This window comes from Pelophylax lessonae (genome assembly GCF_965119305.1).
Source record: "Pelophylax lessonae genome assembly, chromosome: 10".
Taxonomy (NCBI): Eukaryota; Metazoa; Chordata; class Amphibia; order Anura; family Ranidae; genus Pelophylax; species Pelophylax lessonae.
The window spans coordinates 10916965-10936270 of record NC_138777.1 but is presented as its reverse complement, the minus strand read 5'-3'; the positions used below and the strand labels follow the sequence as shown (position 1 = coordinate 10936270).

The window sequence follows — 19306 nt, the reverse complement described above, 5'->3', positions numbered from 1 at the left end:
GGACTATGCTCTGGGCCTCCGATGGGAAGAAATGTTGTAATTTCTTCTGATAGGACAAATCCTTCCTCTTGCAGGTCATCTCAGGTCGAGGTTCGGCACTTCAGAATGGTGTTGGTGTATTTGGAGTTGGCTGGGGACACCCTGAATTACTCAGATTCCTGTCGCTGGAACAGAGCTGTGGATTTAGACGTCCATGCAGCAGCACGGTAGCCCCCCCCCCCCCCCCCCCCCCAATAAGTGTATATTGATTGGTTTGCGCAAAGGTTTTAGCGTCTACAACAGGGATCTCCAAACTACGGCCCTCCAGCTGTTGCAGAACTATACTTCCCATGAGGCATTGTAAAACTCTGACATTCACAGACATGATGGGAATTGTAGTTCCTAAACAACTGGAGGGCCAAAGTTTGAAGACCCCCCTGATCTACAAACTAGGGAAAAGATTTATATCATTTTTATTTATTTTTTACTTGTAATGGCGGCGATCAGCGATTTTTAGCAGGACTTTGACATCACGGCTGACAGATCGGACACCTAACTGACATTTTTGATACTTTTGAAGGGACCAGTGACATCAATACAATAATCAGTGCTAAAAATATGCACTGTTACTGTAATAATAACACTGGCAGGGAAGGGGTTAACACCAGGGGCGATCAAAGTGTTAAGTGTGTCCCTAGGGGGTGCATTCTAACTGTGTGGGGGTTGGACTAAATAGGAGGAACACAGGATCCCTGTGTTCATCTGTGACAGATCTGTGTCTCCATGGGGAGTGATCGCGGGTGGCCAGCAGATGGACTCGCTGATTGGCTCCCTTTCTGCCCAATCGGCGCGTCTGCGTGCCTCCTGCGGGGCGTGCGCACCCTTACTGTCTTTAACACGAAGTGACGTACAGGTACATCGTTTCATGTAATGGAGCCGACCTGCCGCAGTAAAACTACGGTGGCTGGTCGGCAATTGATTAATGATCATGAGATCACTGAGCTTGATTGGCCAGCAAACTCGCCTGACCTAAACCCCATAGAGAATCTGTGGGGTATTGTCAAGAGGAAGATGAGAGACACCAGACCCAACAATGCAGGCAAGCTGAAGGCCGCTATCAAAGCAACCTGGGCTTCTATAACACCTCAGCAGTGCCACAGGCTGATCGCCTCCATGCCACGCCGCATTGATGCAGTAATTCATGCAAAAGGAGCCCCGACCAAGTATTGACTGCATCCTATACTGTACATGGACAGACTTCTCACTAAGACAACATTTCTGTATTAAAAATCCTTTTTATTTTTTTTTATTGGTCTTATGTAATATTCTAATTTTCTGAGATACTGAATTTTGGGGTGTCACTCGCTGTAAGCCATAATCATCAAAATTAAAAGAAAGAAATGCTTGAAATCTATCACTCTGTGTGTAACACATCCATATAAAATATAGGAGTCTCACTTTTTGAATTGAATTACTGAAATAAATTAACTTTTTGATGATATTCTAATTATATGAGATGCTCCTGTATTGTAAATATCACTTTTGGGTATAACATTATCAGATGAAGAATTCTCCATTTGGGGATCCTCGGATTCCTTCCATCCGTACAGAGGAAGGAATAATCGGTGACCCCGATCCGCCTCCATTATTGGTGAGGAACGGCGGCAGCTCCTGGCTCTTACGGGAGAGGAGCGCAGGTTCCCTATGGGGTCCAAATCTGAGCCAATGATCCACTGAAGGGCAGATGGGGAAATATCTGCCTTCCCTCATCGTACGATTTAAAGCGTAACTCCACTTTTACTGAGAAAAAAAACCATTCCCCTCTGGGTGATCTCTGTACATTGCAGGGAATGTAACAAACTTTGTTGCAGATTCCTACCTTTTGTTATTCTGAAGTTATTTGTTTGTTCTGAATTTGTTTTTCAATAATATTTGTTTTTCTGTATTTTTATTATATTAATAAAATATTAATATTTTAATATTAATAAATATTTAATATTTAATAAATATTTAATATATTTTTTTTTTTAATCCAACAGTCTTTATTGTAATGAAACCTAAAATGAGATACACAGAAATATACAAGCGTACAATATTTAATATTGAACAAATTTTAATATTTGTTATAAACAATAACATTTGTTGTTCTGTATTTTTATTATATTAATAAAATATTAATATTTTAATAATAAATATTTAATATAAATATTTAATATTTAACAAATATTAATATTTGTTATTCTGAATCATTATTTGTTCCTCTGTGCTGAGTGAGTCTAATGGGAGTGGTTTTATAATTATCTATCAGCTGTGGCAGCTGCAGAGCACTAATGAGGAAATCTGCTGGGCCTGCATCCCTTTAGACGTGTTCCTATTGGGAGTATCTCACCAAAAGTGACATTTATGTTGCAGGGGATGCCAGAAATCAGACTTGTATCTTAGTGCAGACTTCTGGGAAAATTGGTGAGCCAATCACACAAGCAGGAAATGATGTTTCTGGGGGTGTGGTCAGTATACATTCTGTGTACAGAACAGCTCCAGGCGGCCATATTGCATTTCATTTTCAGAAAATTACAGCGGCTGCAGATTGAAAAGGAAAGGTCATTTTTAATAACATTCAATTACAATATGATTTGTGTCGCAGTTGTATACGCTGTATTGTTTTTTCTTTCCTGATTTTTTTTTTTCCCCCCCCACGATAGTGGAGTTACGCTTTAAGAGCCGGGATCTGCCGCCATTCTCATGTGCGGTGCAATTCAAGAGCCTGCGCCGCCTCCAGCCTAAAATGGCTGATAATAAGGAAGACAGGTCAAATAACTGTCACCGGTCTCTGATTTCAGTACATTCGCTCTTTTCATCGATCTCTCATTCCGTTGATTTCTATGTTGGCGTTTTGCGCCTCTTTAACAATCCAATGAACGCTCTCCGGTCCTCGCTGATATCATCTATACAATGTAATTGGATTTTTCTTTTCCTCCATAGGACGTAGTCCGCACAGAGAGCTACAGGAACTTCATATACCGGAATGGGGACGTCTTCAAGGACAAGGTGAGAGAATCGCTGCGCAGCATCTGACATGACATGGGGGGGAGGGGGTCACATGACGGAGCACCGGTGACACGGGGTAATTTAAAAGAAGCATTTTTATTCCAGAGGATTTCATTTTTCCCCGTGTGGTGGAGCGCAGATAACGCCAAAGCAGGTTTATACTTTTATTTATGGATGGGGGGAGGGGAGCGTCCTGCGGCAGGACGATAAAACGTTCCTGGGAAGATGGCGGCTGGGTCCCGGAGGTAGGTGGTGGATACAATGTTACTATTGTCTCTGCTGATGGATCTGCTGAGCAGCGTCCGTTCTCTGTATATTTATTGTAGAATTATCCATGGCGGGAAAAGTTCACCATAATCAGGCGCACATCTGGCCGCCGCAGGAGGGGGATTTCCAGATCCTTGTATTTGGCCTTCCCGACAGAACCATCCAATGAATGAAGGAGGCGGCCCTTTTGGCACTACTCCTCCCACTGACACCAATGATGGGGCACTATTCCTCCCACTGACACCAATGCTGGGGCACTATTCCTCCCACTGACACCAATGATGGGACACTATTCCTCCCACTGACACCAATGATGGGGCACTATTCCTCCCACTGACACCAATGATGGGGCACTATTCCTCCCACTGACACCAATGATAGGGCACTATTCCTCCCACTGACACCAATGATGGGACACTATTCCTCCCACTGACACCAATTGATGGGGCACTATTCCTCCCACTGACACCAATGATAGGGCACTATTCCTCCCACTGACACCAATGATGGGACACTATTCCTCCCACTGACACCAATTGATGGGGCACTATTCCTCCCACTGACACCAATGATAGGGCACTATTCCTCCCACTGACACCAATGATAGGGCACTATTCCCCCACTGACACCAATTGATGGGGCACTATTCATCCCACTGACACCAATTGATGGGGCACTATTCCTCCCACTGACACCAATGATGGGACACTATTCCTCTCACTGACACCAATGATAGGACACTATTCCTTCCACTGACACCAACGATGGGGCACTATTCCTCCCACTGACACCAATGATGGGGCACTATTCCTCTCACTGACACCAATGATTGGGCACTATTCCTCCCACTGACACCAATGATAGGACACTATTCCTTCCACTGACAACAATGATGGGGCACTATTCCTCCCACTGACACCAATGATGGGGCACTATTCCTCCCACTGACACCAATGATGGGGCACTATTCCTCCCACTGACACCAATGATGGGGCACTATTCCTCCCACTGACACCAATGATGGGGCACTATTCCTCCCACTGACACCAATGATCGGACACTATTCCTTCCACTGACACCAATGATGTGGCACTATTCCTCCCACTGACACCAATGATGGGGCACTATTTCTCCCACTGACACCAATGATGGGGCACTATTCCTCCCACTGACACCAATGATGGGGCACTACTCCTCCCACTGACACCAATGATGGGGCACTACTCCTCCCACTGACAATATTTTATTCTAACTTTTCATGTGACAACACTGAAGAAATGACACTTTGCTACAATGTAAAGTAGTGAGTGTACAGCTTGTATAACAGTGTAAATTTGCTGTCCCCTCAAAATAACTCAACACACAGCCATTAATGTCTAAACCGCTGGCAACAAAAGTGAGTACACCCCTAAGTGAAAATGTCCAAATTGGGCCCAATTAGCCATTTTCCCTCCCCGGTGTCATGTGACTCGTTAGTGTTACAAGGTCTCAGGTGTGAATGGGGAGCAGGTGTGTTAAATTTGGTGTTATCGCTCTCACTCTCTCATACTGGTCACTGGAAGCTCAACATGGCACCTCATGGCAAAGAACTCTCTGAGGATCTGAAAAAAAAGAATTGTTGCTCTACATAAAGATGGCCTAGGCCAGGGGTGTCAAACCCAATGTCATTGCGGGCCGCATCACTAATATGGTCGCCCTCAGAGGGCCAATTCTATCTGTAGCCCACCACTATCAGAAGTCAAGAGCCCCCCCCCCCCCCCCCTTACATCACAGTGCATCCCCTTTACCATGTGCTGCTGCTGGGAAGAAGCTGGAGGCAGAGCTGGGAAGCAGCAACTGCAGGGTCTGGAGGAAGGCTGGAATCAGCTGTCGGAGTCTGCTGAATGCTGAGACCAGTGGAGGCGGAGAGGAGGGGATGCTGCTGCTGCATAGAGAGGTGCAGGATCTGTAGGAGGAGTTGTGACCCCCTCTCTGCTGCCAACTGCTGGGTTGGGGGGGGTGGTCCTCTATGCAGCTGCAGGGGGAAGCACAGGATCTGGCAGAGGAGTTCTGTCCTCTCTGCTGAGACAAGGTGGAGGCACAGATGAGGGAGATGCAGCAGCTGCAGGAGAGGTGCAAGGGCCACATGAAATGGCCTGGAGGGCCGGATTCGGCCCGAGGGCCTTTTGTTTGACACCTGTGGTATAGGCTAGAAGAAGACTTTTGTTAGATACTGTACCACAAATATCCAAACCGTAAACTTCAACACCACTGTCAGTGCCACCCATCAATGCCCCATCATCAGTGCTGCCTATCAGTGTCACCTACCAGTGCCTATCATTGCCCATCAGTGCCATCTATCATTGCCCATCAGTGCCACCTATTAGTGCCCATCAGTGCCACCCATCAGTGCCACCTTATTAGCGCCCATCAGTGCCACCTTATCAGTTCTGCCTTATCAGTGCCCATCAATGCATCCTATCAGTGCCACCTATAAGTGCCCATCAGTGCCGTCTTATCATTGCCCATCAGTTCCACCGATTAGTGCCACCTTATTAGTGCCCATCAGTGCCACCTTATCAGTTCCGCCTCTGCAGTGCCCATCCATGCATCCTATTAGTGCCCATCAGTGCCATTTATCATTGCCCATCTGTGCCACCTATTAGTGCCACCCATCAGTGCCACCTTTTCAGTTCCGCCTTATCAGTGCCCATCAATGCATCCTATCAGTGCCACCTATTAGTGCCCATCAGTGCCATCTATCATTGCCCATCAATGCCACCTATTAGTGCCACCCATCAGTGCCACCTTATTAGTGCCCATCAGTGCCACCTTATCAGTTCCGCCTTATCAGTGCCCATCAATGCAGCCTATCAGCGCCTATCAGCCAACATCAATGAAGGAGAAAAAATACCTGTTTGCAAAATTTTATAACAAACTATAATAATATATATTTTCTCATTTTGTTGTTTGTTAAGCAAAAAATAACCCCCCCCCCCCCCCCCTGTAGTGATTAAATACCACCAAAAGAAAGCTATATTTGTTTGAAAAAAAAAAATTAGAAAAATTTCATTGGGTACAGTGTTGCATGTCCGCGCAATTGTCATTCAAAGTGCGACAGCGCTGAAAGCTGAAAATTGGCCTGGGTAGGAGGGGGGTTTAAGTGCCCGGTAGGCAAGTGGTTAATAAAAACGCCCATTAAAAAGTTATGAACACGGCAGACCGCTGTTCTGTCAGTAATGAACACAGGGATCCTCTTATATTTAGGAACACAGGTCTCTGTTCATGCAGCAAGCCCCCCCCCCCCACAGTTAGAAAACACCCCCTAGGGACACATATAACCCTTCGATCGCCCCTGGTGTTAACCCCTTCCCTGCCAGTGTCATTAGTACAGCAACAGGGCATATTTTTAGCACTGATTACTGTAGTAATGTCACTGGTCCCCCCAAAAGTGTCAAAAATGTCAGTTAGGTGTCCGATCTGTCCCCCGCAATGTCGCAGTCCCGCAAAAAATCGCAGATCACCGCCATTACTAGTAAAAAAAAATGACATAAATCTTTCTCCTTAGTTTGTAGACGGGATAACTTTTGTGCAAACCAATCAAAATACACATATTGGGATTTTTTTGTAGCAGTATAAAAATTTACCTAAAATGATAAAAAAAAATTGATTTTTACATTTTTTTTATTGAGAATGTTATATAGCAGAAAGTAAAAAATGTTTATTTATTTTTTTGTGGTTTTTTTTTTTTTTTTTTTTATAGCACAAAAAACATAAACTGCAGAGGTGATCAAATACCACCAAAATAAAGCTCTATTTGTGGGAAAAAAAGACATCAATTTTATTTGGGTACAGCGTCGCACGACCACGCAATTGTCCGTTAAAGTCACACAGTGCCGAATCGCAAAAAATGGCCTGGTCATTAAGGGGGCAAATCCTTCCGGTCCAGAAATGGTTAAAAAAAGTCACTCCGTGCCAATAGTGATTTCCTGCATATAATCGCTTTTTTGCTGATTCATGGCTAATCATGACTGCATCCAGAAGTGGTAAAACCATTGCCAAAAAAAAAAAAAAAAAATGCTTTTATCTTTTTTTCACCCCCCCCCCCCCCATCCCCATCCCCATCCCCATCCCCATCCCCATCCCCATCCCCATCCCCATCCCCATCCCCAATCTCAGTGCTGCTGATCTCCTCTGGCCTCTTTCAGATACTTCCTGTCTACATATACTTGCTCCAGGATTGGCTGCACTTTATTGCCCTGGACCAGCCTTATGGTGACCAATGGTGAACAATGCTTTACTTATTGTCAGCACAGCTGCTTGTAGGCTCCAGCAGGGGGTGCTAGTGACAGGGTGACAACGCTGGAGCGCACAGATCAGGGCCAGGGACAGAGTGTTGTCAGTCTATAACAGGAAGTGCCTAAAGAAAGACCTTCATGGCGGGACCACCAGGAGTTATTGTAACAAAGGCTGCGTATTTAAGAATAATATAAATGACCACTGACATATTAAAATGTTTTAAAGTATTAAAATAATATTAAATATTAATATTAAATACCATTATTTAATAATATTAAATATTAATATTAAATATTAATATTAAATATCAATATTTAATAATAATAAATATTAATATTAAATATCAATGTTTAATAATAATAAATATTAATATAAAAAATCATTATTTAATAATATTAAATATTAATATTAAATACCATTATTTAATAATATTAAATATTAATATTAAATATCAATATTTAATAATAATAAATATTAATATAAAAAATCATTATTTAATATTAAATATTAATATTAAATACCATTATTTAATAATATTAAATATTAATATTAAATATTAATATTAAATATCAATATTTAATAATAAATATTGATATAAAAAATCATTATTTAATAATAATAAATATTAATATTAAATATCAATATTTAATAATAAATATTTAATAAATATTTAATAATAAATATTTATATTAAATATAATTATTTAATATTAATATTAAATATTAATATTAAAATATAAAAAAAAATTAAGTTTTTAGTGATTGGGTTTAGATCTAGTCGAAGGATACATATTGTGATTTTTGTCTGATCTCAGCCGTGTATTTATGGGATGATGGTAAATCTTTGCACCCCCTCCCTGATTTGGAGGGTTGTCGCTCAGCTCTGCGTTTGGCCGATGGGAGATGTGAGTCGGGCTTAGCGGTGATCGCGGTGTAAATAATGTTCACCGGCCCCGTCCAAGGCATTAGGCAGAGCTGCGGCCGCCAGGACCGGCTGCGCCGTCATCTGCTGCTGTGACACGAGGCCGAAACCGCAGTCACTGTGCCGCAGTCCTCAATTACACTGCGGCATCCTCCACATGGCCGCCGCTGCCTCATTAACCCTTCCTGTACCCGCTCCAGCCTGGCATAGAAGGAAACCAATGTGTGTTCTGGGTTGTCGCCGTGTCACGCGTTTTCCTGCAATGACACCGATGGATTTTACTGCAGGAAATGCATTTCAATAGAAATCTTATCCTGAGCGGATCCTTCACATCTGTGGCTGCCATTAAATGTGTCCTCATGAAGATGCAATTTATTATCCCCCCCCACCCCCCACCCATGGAGCACAGAAATGTATACATTTCTGCTATGGACTGTTTATTTGGCAATACCTTTGACATTACTAAAAATAACAAGGCAATACCTGCATTGCTTTTTTTAAGGACAAACAATGTTTCTTTTAATGATATTGTCTTTTTTTTTTTTTTTTTTGCAGTTTTTTTTTTTTTTATACTGTCGCAATGATTTTTTTTTTTTGCAATCCTTAGACAATAAAGCGCAAACAAAACACACTTTTTCATTTTTTTTGCGCAGTGTTTTTATGACATTGTCGCAACAATGTTTTTTTTTTTTTGCAATCCAGAGACAATAAAATGCACATTGCTTTTTTTAATGATATTGTCTTTTTTTTGCGCAGTTTTTTTTTTTTTTTATATTGTCGCAATGATTTTTTATTTTTTTTTTGCAATCCTTAGACAATAAAGCGCAAACAAAACACACTTTTTCTTTTTTTGTGCAGTGTTTTTTTGTTTTTTATTTTGTCGCAACAATGATTTTTTTTTTTTTTTTGCTATCCTTAGACAATAAAACGCAGAAAAACACACGTTTTCTTTTTTCGCGCAGTGTTTTTTTTTTTTTTTTCGTTCATCATATTGTCGCAACGATTAATTTTTTTTTGCAATCCATACACAATAAAACGCAAAAAAAATGAGACTTTTATTGATCGTAGTTTGTCACCATTCCGTTGGTGTGCACAATTTTAAACCCTAACATGTTGGGTAACTATTTACTCAGCGTGACATCTTTCACAATATACAAAAAAAAAAAAAATGGGCTAACTTTACTGTTTAATATTTTTTTCAAATGCAGTGAAATGTATTTTTTTTCCAAAAAATGATGTTTGAAAGATCACTGCGCAAATACCGCATGACAACAGATATTGCAACAACCGCCATTTTATTCTCCAGAGTCTTTGCTAAAAATATATATGTATGTATATATAATATATATATATATATATATATATATATATAATATAATGTTTGGGGGTTCCTTTTAATTTTCTAGCAAAAAATACTGATTTTAACTTGTAAACAACATGTGTCAGAAATGGACTTGGTCCTTAAGTGGTTAATACATTTTTACATTAAAAAAAAAAAAAAAAAAAAAAAATATATATATATATATATATATATAAAATTTATTTTAAAAATGCTCAAAATCTTTACAATTATTTTATTTTACAATTTTTTTTTAAAATAATCTATTACAATGCTTAATTGTTTTATTTTTTTACAATTTATTTTTTTTACAGGACAGGGAAGCCTGCAGTGCTGCAGGAAGGGGGAGGGGGGTCACAGTGAAAGGGGGCACACGGGGGTGGGGATCGGAAGCAGGCAGAACAGGGAGGGGGGGTCGGTGTCGAAGAAGCAGTTACAGGAATGATGCCCTTCATCTGTGTCTCTCCGTGCAGCAGCTGAAAGCTGGCAGGAGGGGGAGAAACTGGCTTTTAGGTGCTGCAGAGAGCCGCACAGGGCATCTTTCTGTAGTTGCCCCCCCCTGCCCAACAGCACGGATTCCCCATGCCCAGGCCTCCTACAAGAGGACTGGTGGTCCCCCCCCCTATCAGCGGCGCTGGTTGGATCCCACTGGCAGACTCACCTCTCTATGTGGCCTGGTGATAAAGACAGAAAGTGATGCGAAATCCAACATTTTGAGTTGTCACCAAAGCAAGAATATGGAGGAAATCTTCCAATGGGGACAAATGTTTCCGGTGACAACCGTCTACAGGGGGGAGTCTTCTCACTTTGGGGAGATTTCCTTTTATTTCCTGTTGCATCTCCAGGACAGGAAGTGAAGGGGAATCTCATCAGCGGGGAAGAGACACCAAAAATAACCCAGCGCTTTCCTACTCAAACCTAAAAATAGAAACATTTTATTGCTGGAAATGACGTAATTATTTCCTCCCAAAATGTATTCTACATTTCCCTAATGGGCTCCAGAAGACGGACGGATCGGTAACATTGGACGTTTCTGTTCTAGGTGGTCCTGGATGTCGGATGCGGCACGGGGATCCTATCAATGTTCGCAGCAAAGTCCGGCGCTAAGAAAGTGATCGGCGTGGACCAATCGGAGATCCTCTACCAGGCCATGGATATTATTCGGTGGGTGATTGGTCAGGTGGTTCTTAGTCCCACCTTTCTTAAAAATTTACAGTGGTTGTAAACTTTTCCATGTACCCAGTGAAGGGAGGGACTGGCCTCAGTACACAGAGATGAAACCAATCCTCTGACATAAGTTGTACCTGTTTATCTGCAGTCTTCTCTTCTCTACATCCCTTCGAACTCCAGAATTACAATACAGCTTGTCTGAGCTTTCAGGAAAAAAGGGGGAAGAGAGCTGAAGTTACACTCTGCAAAGATCAGTAAAAGCTGATTTGAGGGAAAGACTCCTCCCACCCTTCACCCCTTCCCACCCTTCACACCCTCCCACCCTTCACACCCTCCCACCCTTCACACCCTCCCACCCTTCACCACCTCCCACCCTCACACCCACCTACCCTCACCCACCCACCCTTCACCCCCACCCACCCCCCCCACCCATCACACCCTCCCACCCCACACCCCCCACCCTCACACCCCCCACCCTCACAACCACCCCCCTATCCTTCACCCCCTCCCACCCTCACCCCCTCCTACCCTCACCTCCTCCACCTACCCTCACCTCCTCCACCTACCCTCACCTCACCCCACCTTCCCCCACCTCCTCCCCCACCCTCACCTCCTCCTCCCACCCTCAACCACCTCCCATCCTTAACACCCTCCCATCCTAACACCCTCCCATCCTTAACACCCTCCCATCCTTAACACCCCCCATCCAACACCCCCCCATCCAAACACCCACCCACCCTAACACCCTCCCACCCTTAACACCCTCCCACCCTAACACCCTCCCCACCTAACACCCTCCCACCTAAACACCCTCCCATCCATAACACCCCCCACCAACACCCTCCCATCCTTAACACCCTCCCATCCTACACCCCTCCCACCTTAACACCCCCTCCCATCCTTAACACCCTCCCCACCTAACACCCTCCCATCCTTAACACCACCCACCTAACCCCCACCCACCTTAACACCCTCCCACCCTTACACCCTCCCCACCCTTCACACCCTCCACCTTCACACCCTCCCATCCTTCACACCCCCACCTCACACCCTCCCATCCTTCACACCCTCCCATCCTTCACACCCTCCCACCTCACACCCCACCATCCTTAACTCCTTCCATCCTTAACACCCCCCATCCTTAACACCCTCCCATCCTTAACACCCTCCCATCCTTAACACCCTCCCATCCTTAACACCCTCCCACCCATCACACCCTCCCACCCTTCACACCCTCCCACCCTTCACACCCTCCCACCCTTCACACCCTCCCACCCTTCACACCCTCCCACCCTTCACACCCTCCCACCCTTCACACCCTCCCACCCTTCACACCCTCCTACCCTTCACCTTCTCCACCCCCCCTCCCACCCTTCACACCCTTCACACCCTCCCACCCTTCACCCCCTCCCACCCTTCACCCCCTCCTACCCTTCACCTCCTCCTCCTACCCTTCACCCCTCCTCCTACCCTTCACCTCCTCCTCCTTCCCCCTCACCTCCTCCTCCTACCCTTCACCTCCTCCTCCCACCCTTCACCTCCTCCATCCTTAACACCCTCCCATCCTTAACACCCTCCCATCCTTAACACCCTCCCATCCTTAACACCCTCCCATCCTTAACACCCTCCCATCCTTAACACCCTCCCATCCTTAACACCCTCCCATCCTTAACACCCTCCCATCCTTAACACCCTCCCACCCTTCACACCCTCCCACCCTTCACACCCTCCCACCCTTCACACCCTCCCACCCTTCACACCCTCCACCCTTAACACCCTCCCACCCTTAACACCCTCCCACCCTTAACACCCTCCCACCCTTAACACCCTCCCACCCTTAACACCCTCCCACCCTTAACACCCTCCCACCCTTCACACACTCCCACCCTTCACACCTTCACACTCTCCCCACCCCCTCCTACCCTTCACACCCTCCTACCCTTCACACCCTCCTACCCTTCACACCCTCCTACCCTTCACACCCTCCTACCCTTCACACCCTCCTACCCTTCACACCCTCCTACCCTTCACACCCTCCTACCCTTCACACCCTCCTACCCTTCACACCCTCCCACCCTTGACACATTCCCACCCTTGACACATTCCCACCCTTGACACATTCCCACCCTTGACACATTCCCACCCTTGACACATTCCCACCCTTGACACATTCCCACCCTTGACACCCTCCCACGCTTCTCACCCTTCACACAGAAAACCGGAACAGAGCTGAGGCTGTCAATCACAGGCTGTGTGCTGGAGCTTCCTCCCCTGTCACCTTTTATCTCTTGGTGTCAGGAAAACTTGTCAGAAGGGATCCATGCTGATAACAGAGGAAGACAGAAATGTCAATTAGTCCTCTGTAGTGAGACAAGTACACTCTATAGAGGGATATGCTTTGTTCATATTTCCAACCCACTGATCCCTTTAACAAGTTAACATTTCAAAGGTTATTTTTAAAACTGAATTTCGGGAACAGAAACTTTCTTTCAAACATATTCCTCAATAGTCACAAAGTTTATACTGTAAATCTACTCTGTGAGCACCAAATGTGTTAGCAAAGCCAGATATTACCTTGTAAAGAAGCAGTAAAATCATTCCTGTGCTGTACAAAGCCTGTGCAGAGAGTGGAGCTGTGGGTGGGACCCAGCAGGCTCCACCCACTACAGAAAACTACAAGAAAACTGGACACATACCAGTCACCCTGCGCAAGGAGAGAGAGCCAACAAGCAGTGGGGGAGGGACCCATCAGGTCCCACCCACCACAGGCTGCCTTCAGAAAACTACAGGAGGGGGCGGAGACGAGACCAGTCACCCTGCACAAGGAGAGAGAGCAGAGCTGTGGGAGGGGCCCAGCAGGCTCCACCCACTACAGAAAACTACAAGAGTACATGATTTAGACCAGTGCACAAAGCAAGGTCCATAAAGACATGGATGAGCAGGTTTGGGGTGGAGGAACATGACTGGCCTGCACAGAGTCCTGACCTCAACCCAATAGAACACCTTTGGGATGAATTAGGCTCCATGTACACGGGACGTTAGAAAAAACGTCCTGCAAAGCTATTTCTGACGCCGGGAAAAAGCAGCGGTTAAACGTGCTTTCAGTAGCTTTTTCCATTTGCGTTATTGCACGTTTGGCCACGTTGCTTTTAGCAGCGTTTTTCTGCCTCCATTCAAAATCAATGGTTCCCTATGGGAGCCTATTGATTTGAATGGAAGTCACACCGCAGGTCGGATCAGGGTGATCCGACTTGTGGCACGACCAGCACTGTGAGAATCTTGAGGGGGAACTCCACGCCAAAAATGGGGGAAAAAAAACTGCGTGGGGATCCCCCCCAGGTTCCAAACCAGGCCCTTCGGGTCCGGTATGGAATTTGAGGGTAGCCCCACGCCGAAAAAAACGGCGTGGGGGTCCCCCCCAAAATCCATACCAAACCCTTATCCGAGCATGCAGGCCAGGAAAGGGGAGGGGACGAGCGAGCGGCCCCACCCCCCCTGGACCACACCAGGCCACATGCCCTCAACATGGGGGGGTGTTGGTGCTTTGGGGCACATAGGGAGGGGGTCCGGGATCTGGGGGGCCCCCTTGTTAAAGGGGGCTTCCAGATTCCGATGAGCCCCCTGCCCGCAGACCCCCACAACCGCCGGCCAGGGTTGTGGGGATGAGGCCCTTGTCCTCATCAACATGGGGGCAATGTGCTTTGAGGTGGGGGGTGCAGAGCTCCCCCTGCCCCAAAGCACCAACACCCCCCCATGTTGAGGGTATGTGGCCTGGTGTGGTCCAGGGGGGGGTGGGGCCGCTCGCTCGTCCCCTCCCCTTTCCTGGCCTGCCGGGCTGCATGCTCGGATAAGGGTTTGGTATGGATTTTGGGGGGGGGGGGGCCCACGCAGTTTTTTTCCCATTTTTGGCGTGGAGTTCCCCCTCAAGATTCTCACAGTGCTGGTCGCGCCGCAAGTCGGATCCGACTTGCGGTGCGACTTCCATTCAAATCAATAGGCTCCCATAGGGAACCATTGATTTTGAATCGAAGAAAAAAACGTATAATGTGGCTGAACGTAGGTTCATCACGTTCGGCCACGTTTCTGCGTTTGAAACGCTGGGAAACACGCGTTCGAACGCAAATAATTGCGTTCTAAAAAAAGTCCCTGAACGCAACTGCCTGCAAATGACTGTAAACGACCATGTGTACATGGACAGATAAGATAACATGGAGCTGCGTTCAGGGGCTTCTGAAAAAAACGCCCAACTGCTACTAAACGGCCATTTCCAGCGTCCCGTTTACATGGACCCTTAGAGCGCAGACTGCAAGCCAGGCCTTCTCATCCAACATCAGTGCCTGACCTCACAAATGCACTTCTGGAAGAATGGCCAAACCGTCCCATAGACACTCCTAAACCTTGTGGACAGCCTTCCCAGAAGAGTTGAAGCTGTTATAGCTGCAAAGGGTGGGCCAACTCTATATTGAACCCTACGGCACGCAGGTGGGTGAAAGGGGGAAGGGCACTAATGCAGATATTTCCATTTTTCAGCCTGATTTGAAATTTCACCTGGTGTGCTGACCGGAACTATTACAGACTAGAACTGTAAGGGAACTCGCAGTGATTTTCCAGGGTGAGCACATTGATGGATTGAATGGAGATTTTCCTCGTTGCCCAGGAAGTTCCTCTCCAGCGGATCCTCCTGCGCCATTGCACGGTTCATCGCCGGAGTCGGCCAGGTGTCCCGGAATGACGCAGGCAGGCAGCGCGTTATTGATTTTGGACGGGAGGCGGGAGCACGCTGATGGATTCTCAGCAGACGCACCTGGCCCTCAGCCTGACTTAGAACAGACCGCGGTCACGCTCGTCGCTTTCAGCTGAGCTGGCCGCAGCCTTTGCCCCACCCCCTTCGCCAGGGTTCTGAGCCCGGCATTGGAGCGCACATCAGAAAAGCCACAAATAACGCAGACGGCGGATTGTTTTCTGGTGTGAGGACTCCGCGCCATCTGCTGCTTCCTCCTCCTTCATTTTTATTCTACTTGTATTATTATTGCCATCTTCTAAATCTACTTTATATAGACGTTCTCTTTCCGGTCTGCGTCATGCGTTTGTGTAATATAAACATCTCCCTCCCTCTCCCCCTCTTCCTTTCACTCTCTCTCTCTCTCTCTCTCACTCTCTCTCTCTCTCTCTCTCTCCCCCTCCCCTCTGTCCCTCCCCTCTCTCCATCTCCCACCCCACATTCACTCTCTCCCCCCCTCACTCCCACACCCCCACTTCCTCACCCTTTCACCCCTCTCCCCTCCCCCTGTCTCCCTCTCCCCTTCTTCCTCACCCTCTCTACCCCCCCACTCTCCCTCTCCCCTCTCCCCTCTTCCCCTCTTCCTCTCCCTTTCTCCCCTCTCCCTCCCCCTCTCTCCCTTCTCCCCTCCCCCTCTCTCCCATCACCCCTCCCCCCCTCTCCCCTCCCCTCTCTCCCTCTCCCTCCCCCTCTCTCCCTCTCCCCTCCCCCTCTCTCCCTGTCTCCCTCTCCCTCTCCCCTTCTTCCTCTCCCTCTCTACCCCCCTCTCTCCCCCTCTTCCTTCCCTCTCTATCCTCTCTCCCCCTTCCCTCTCTCTCTCCCCTTCACTCTCCCTCTCCTCCTCTTCCTCTCCTTTTCTCCCCTCCCCTCTCTTCCCCTCCCCTCCCTCCTCCCCTCTCTCCCTCCCTCTCTCTCTCCTCTCTCTCCCTGTCTCCCTCTCTACCCCTCCCCCCCCCTCTCTCTCTCCCCCCCTCTCCCCTCCCCCCTCTTTCTCCCCTCTCTCTCTCTCTCTCTCTCTCTCTCTCCCCCCCCTATTCCCCTCTCTCTCCCCCCTCTCTCTCTCCCCCTCTCTCTCCCCCCTCTTTCCCTCTCCCCCTTTCTCTCTCTCTCCCCCCCTCTCTCTCTCTCCCCCCCTCTCTCTCCCCCTCTCTCTCTCTCTCTCTCTCTCTCTCTCTCTTCCCCCTCTCTCTTCCCCCTCTCTCTTCCCCCTCTCTCTTCCCCCTCTCTCTTCCCCCTCTCTCTTCCCCCTCTCTCTTCCCCCTCTCTTCCCCCTCTCTCCCCCCTCTCTCTCTCTCCCCTCTCTCTCTCTCCCCTCTCTCTCTCTCCCCCCTCTCTCTCCCCCCCCTCTCTCTCTCCCCCCCTCTCTCTCCCCTCTCTCTCTCTCTCCCCTCTCTCTCTCTCTCTCTCTCTCTCTCTCTCTCTCCCCCCCTCTCTCTCTCCCCCTCCCCTCTCTCTCCCCCCTCCCCTCTCTCTCTCCCCTCCCCTCTCTCTCTCTCCTCCCCTCTCTCTCTCTCCTCTCCCCTCCCCCCTCTCTCTCTCTCCCCTCCCATCTCTCTCTCTCTCTCCCCTCCCCTCTCTCTCTCTCTCCTCTCCCCCCTCTCTCTCCCTTCCCCCCTCTCTCTCTCCCTTCCCCCCCTCTCTCCCCCTCTCTCTCTCCTCCCCCTCTCTCTCTCCTCCCCCTCTCTCTCACTACCCCCCTCCCCTCTCTCTCACTACCCCCCTCCCCTCTCTCTCACTACCCCCTCCCCTCTCTCTCCCCCACTCTCTCTCCCCCCCCACTCTCTCTCGCCTCCCCCCCCCACTCTCCCCCCCTCTCTCTCTCCCCCCTTCTCTCTCCCCCCCCCCCCCGCTGCGGCCCAGTCTCTGAAGGGAGGGGATCATACTCTGCTTCAGTATATCACAGTACATGTTGGCATTCATGGTTCCCTCAATGAACTGTAGCTCCCCAGTGCCGGCAGCATTCCTGCAGCCCCAGACCATGACACTCCCACCACCATGCTCAAAAATTAAAGTTGCATTTAAAATTTTACCCCACTAACAATACAAAAATTGAACAAATGTTCTTAAAAAAAAAATTCTTCTAGCATTGGTCCAGCTTTGTAGGGCTCTGTCTCTGACCGACGTTCCACTCCGCCGTACCTGTACCTTTGAAAACTCAAAATTATTAAATAAAGAAAAAGAATAAAGAAAAAATAAATAACATTTTTTGAAACCTGTTTTTTCCCTATCCAAAAACAAAATTGGCCTCCTCTTTATAACCTGTAATCAATGAATGTCCCTGGACTGTCCTTCCAATCATACAGCGATTACAGCGGCTTCTCAATTAGACAAATAATGAACCGTTCTTTAATTAGCATTGGTCCAGCTTTGTAGGGCTCCGTCTCTGACCGACGTTCCACTCCGCCGTACCTGTACCTTTGAAAACTCAAAAATTATCAAATAAAAAAAAAAAATAAAGAATAAAGAAAAAATGAATAAATAAATACCGTTTGTTTAAACTTTTTTTCCCCTATTCCAAAAAAAAAAAATTGACCTCCGATCTTTATTACCTGTAATCAATACTTTTCAATGGACTGTCCTTCCAATCATACAGCGATTGATGACCGTTCTTTAATTATGATTGGTTGTTTAATTGATTTTCTCTTTTTTTTTTTGTTTTTTTTTATGGTCCCGGACCAAACGGGTTGGGGCCAGTTCAAAGGTTCAGGGCTGGAGATAATTTTTGTCACCTTTGTTTCCTGGGTTGTTTTTTTTTTTTTTTTTTCAATTACGGCTGTAATGAGATTGTCGGAGGGTCGCGGGGAGATAGCGGGGAAGGAGTGCGATAAGGAGCTGCACCTCGCCGCGCTGTGAATAATGATGTCGTCGTCGGTAACGCTGGCTGTCATGTTGATGGGAGCGCAGGAGGAGATGGATCCTCTTCAGCGGGAAAGGTGAACGATTTCATCTCCTCCGCAGGATGTGATACACTGAATCGTTTTTGATTTTTTTTTATATTTTTTTATTTATTTACTTTCTTTATTATTTATTTTTTTGCCTCCATTGTTCAGCTTCCGTGACGGCGAGGAATGGATTTCTGCTGAGTCGGTGCAGCTGTTCCGGCTTCCAGCATGATGTGGTGTAATGATTTTTATCGGGGGAGAAAAAACATTGTTTTGTGATTGATGCTGAATTCCGAATCCGACCTTTCCTATCATCGCTTATCCGGCCTCATAGACACCGGAGGTTATAAACACGCCAGCAGCTTTGTATTGAGTTTTTCAGCGTTTTTTAGCTTTTTTGCATTGGCGATATTCAGCTTTTTTTTTTTCTCAGCTTTTTTGCATTGGCGTTTTTCAGCGTTTTTTTTTTTTTTAGCTTTTTTTTGCATTGGCGGTTTTCAGCGTTTTTTAGCTTTTTTGCATTGGCATTTTCAGCGTTTTCTTAGCTTTTTTGCATTGGCGTTTTTTTAGCTTTTTTGCATTGGCGTTTTTTTTTTTAGCTTTTTTTTTTTTGCATTGGCATTTTTCAGTGTTTTTGAGATT

At 46.7% G+C, this 19306-nt stretch overlaps 1 protein-coding gene across 1 annotated transcript in view; it reads left to right on the top strand.

Annotated features, from left to right (window-relative positions):
- PRMT3 (protein arginine methyltransferase 3) overlaps positions 1-19306 on the top strand; it is a 259529-nt gene that overhangs the window by 47711 nt on the left and 192512 nt on the right. Inside the window, exons 8-9 of the mRNA XM_082270530.1 lie at positions 2962-3027; positions 10875-10996. Of these exons, the coding sequence (XP_082126656.1) occupies positions 2962-3027; positions 10875-10996 (188 nt within the window). The remainder of the gene's footprint in view (positions 1-2961; positions 3028-10874; positions 10997-19306) is intronic.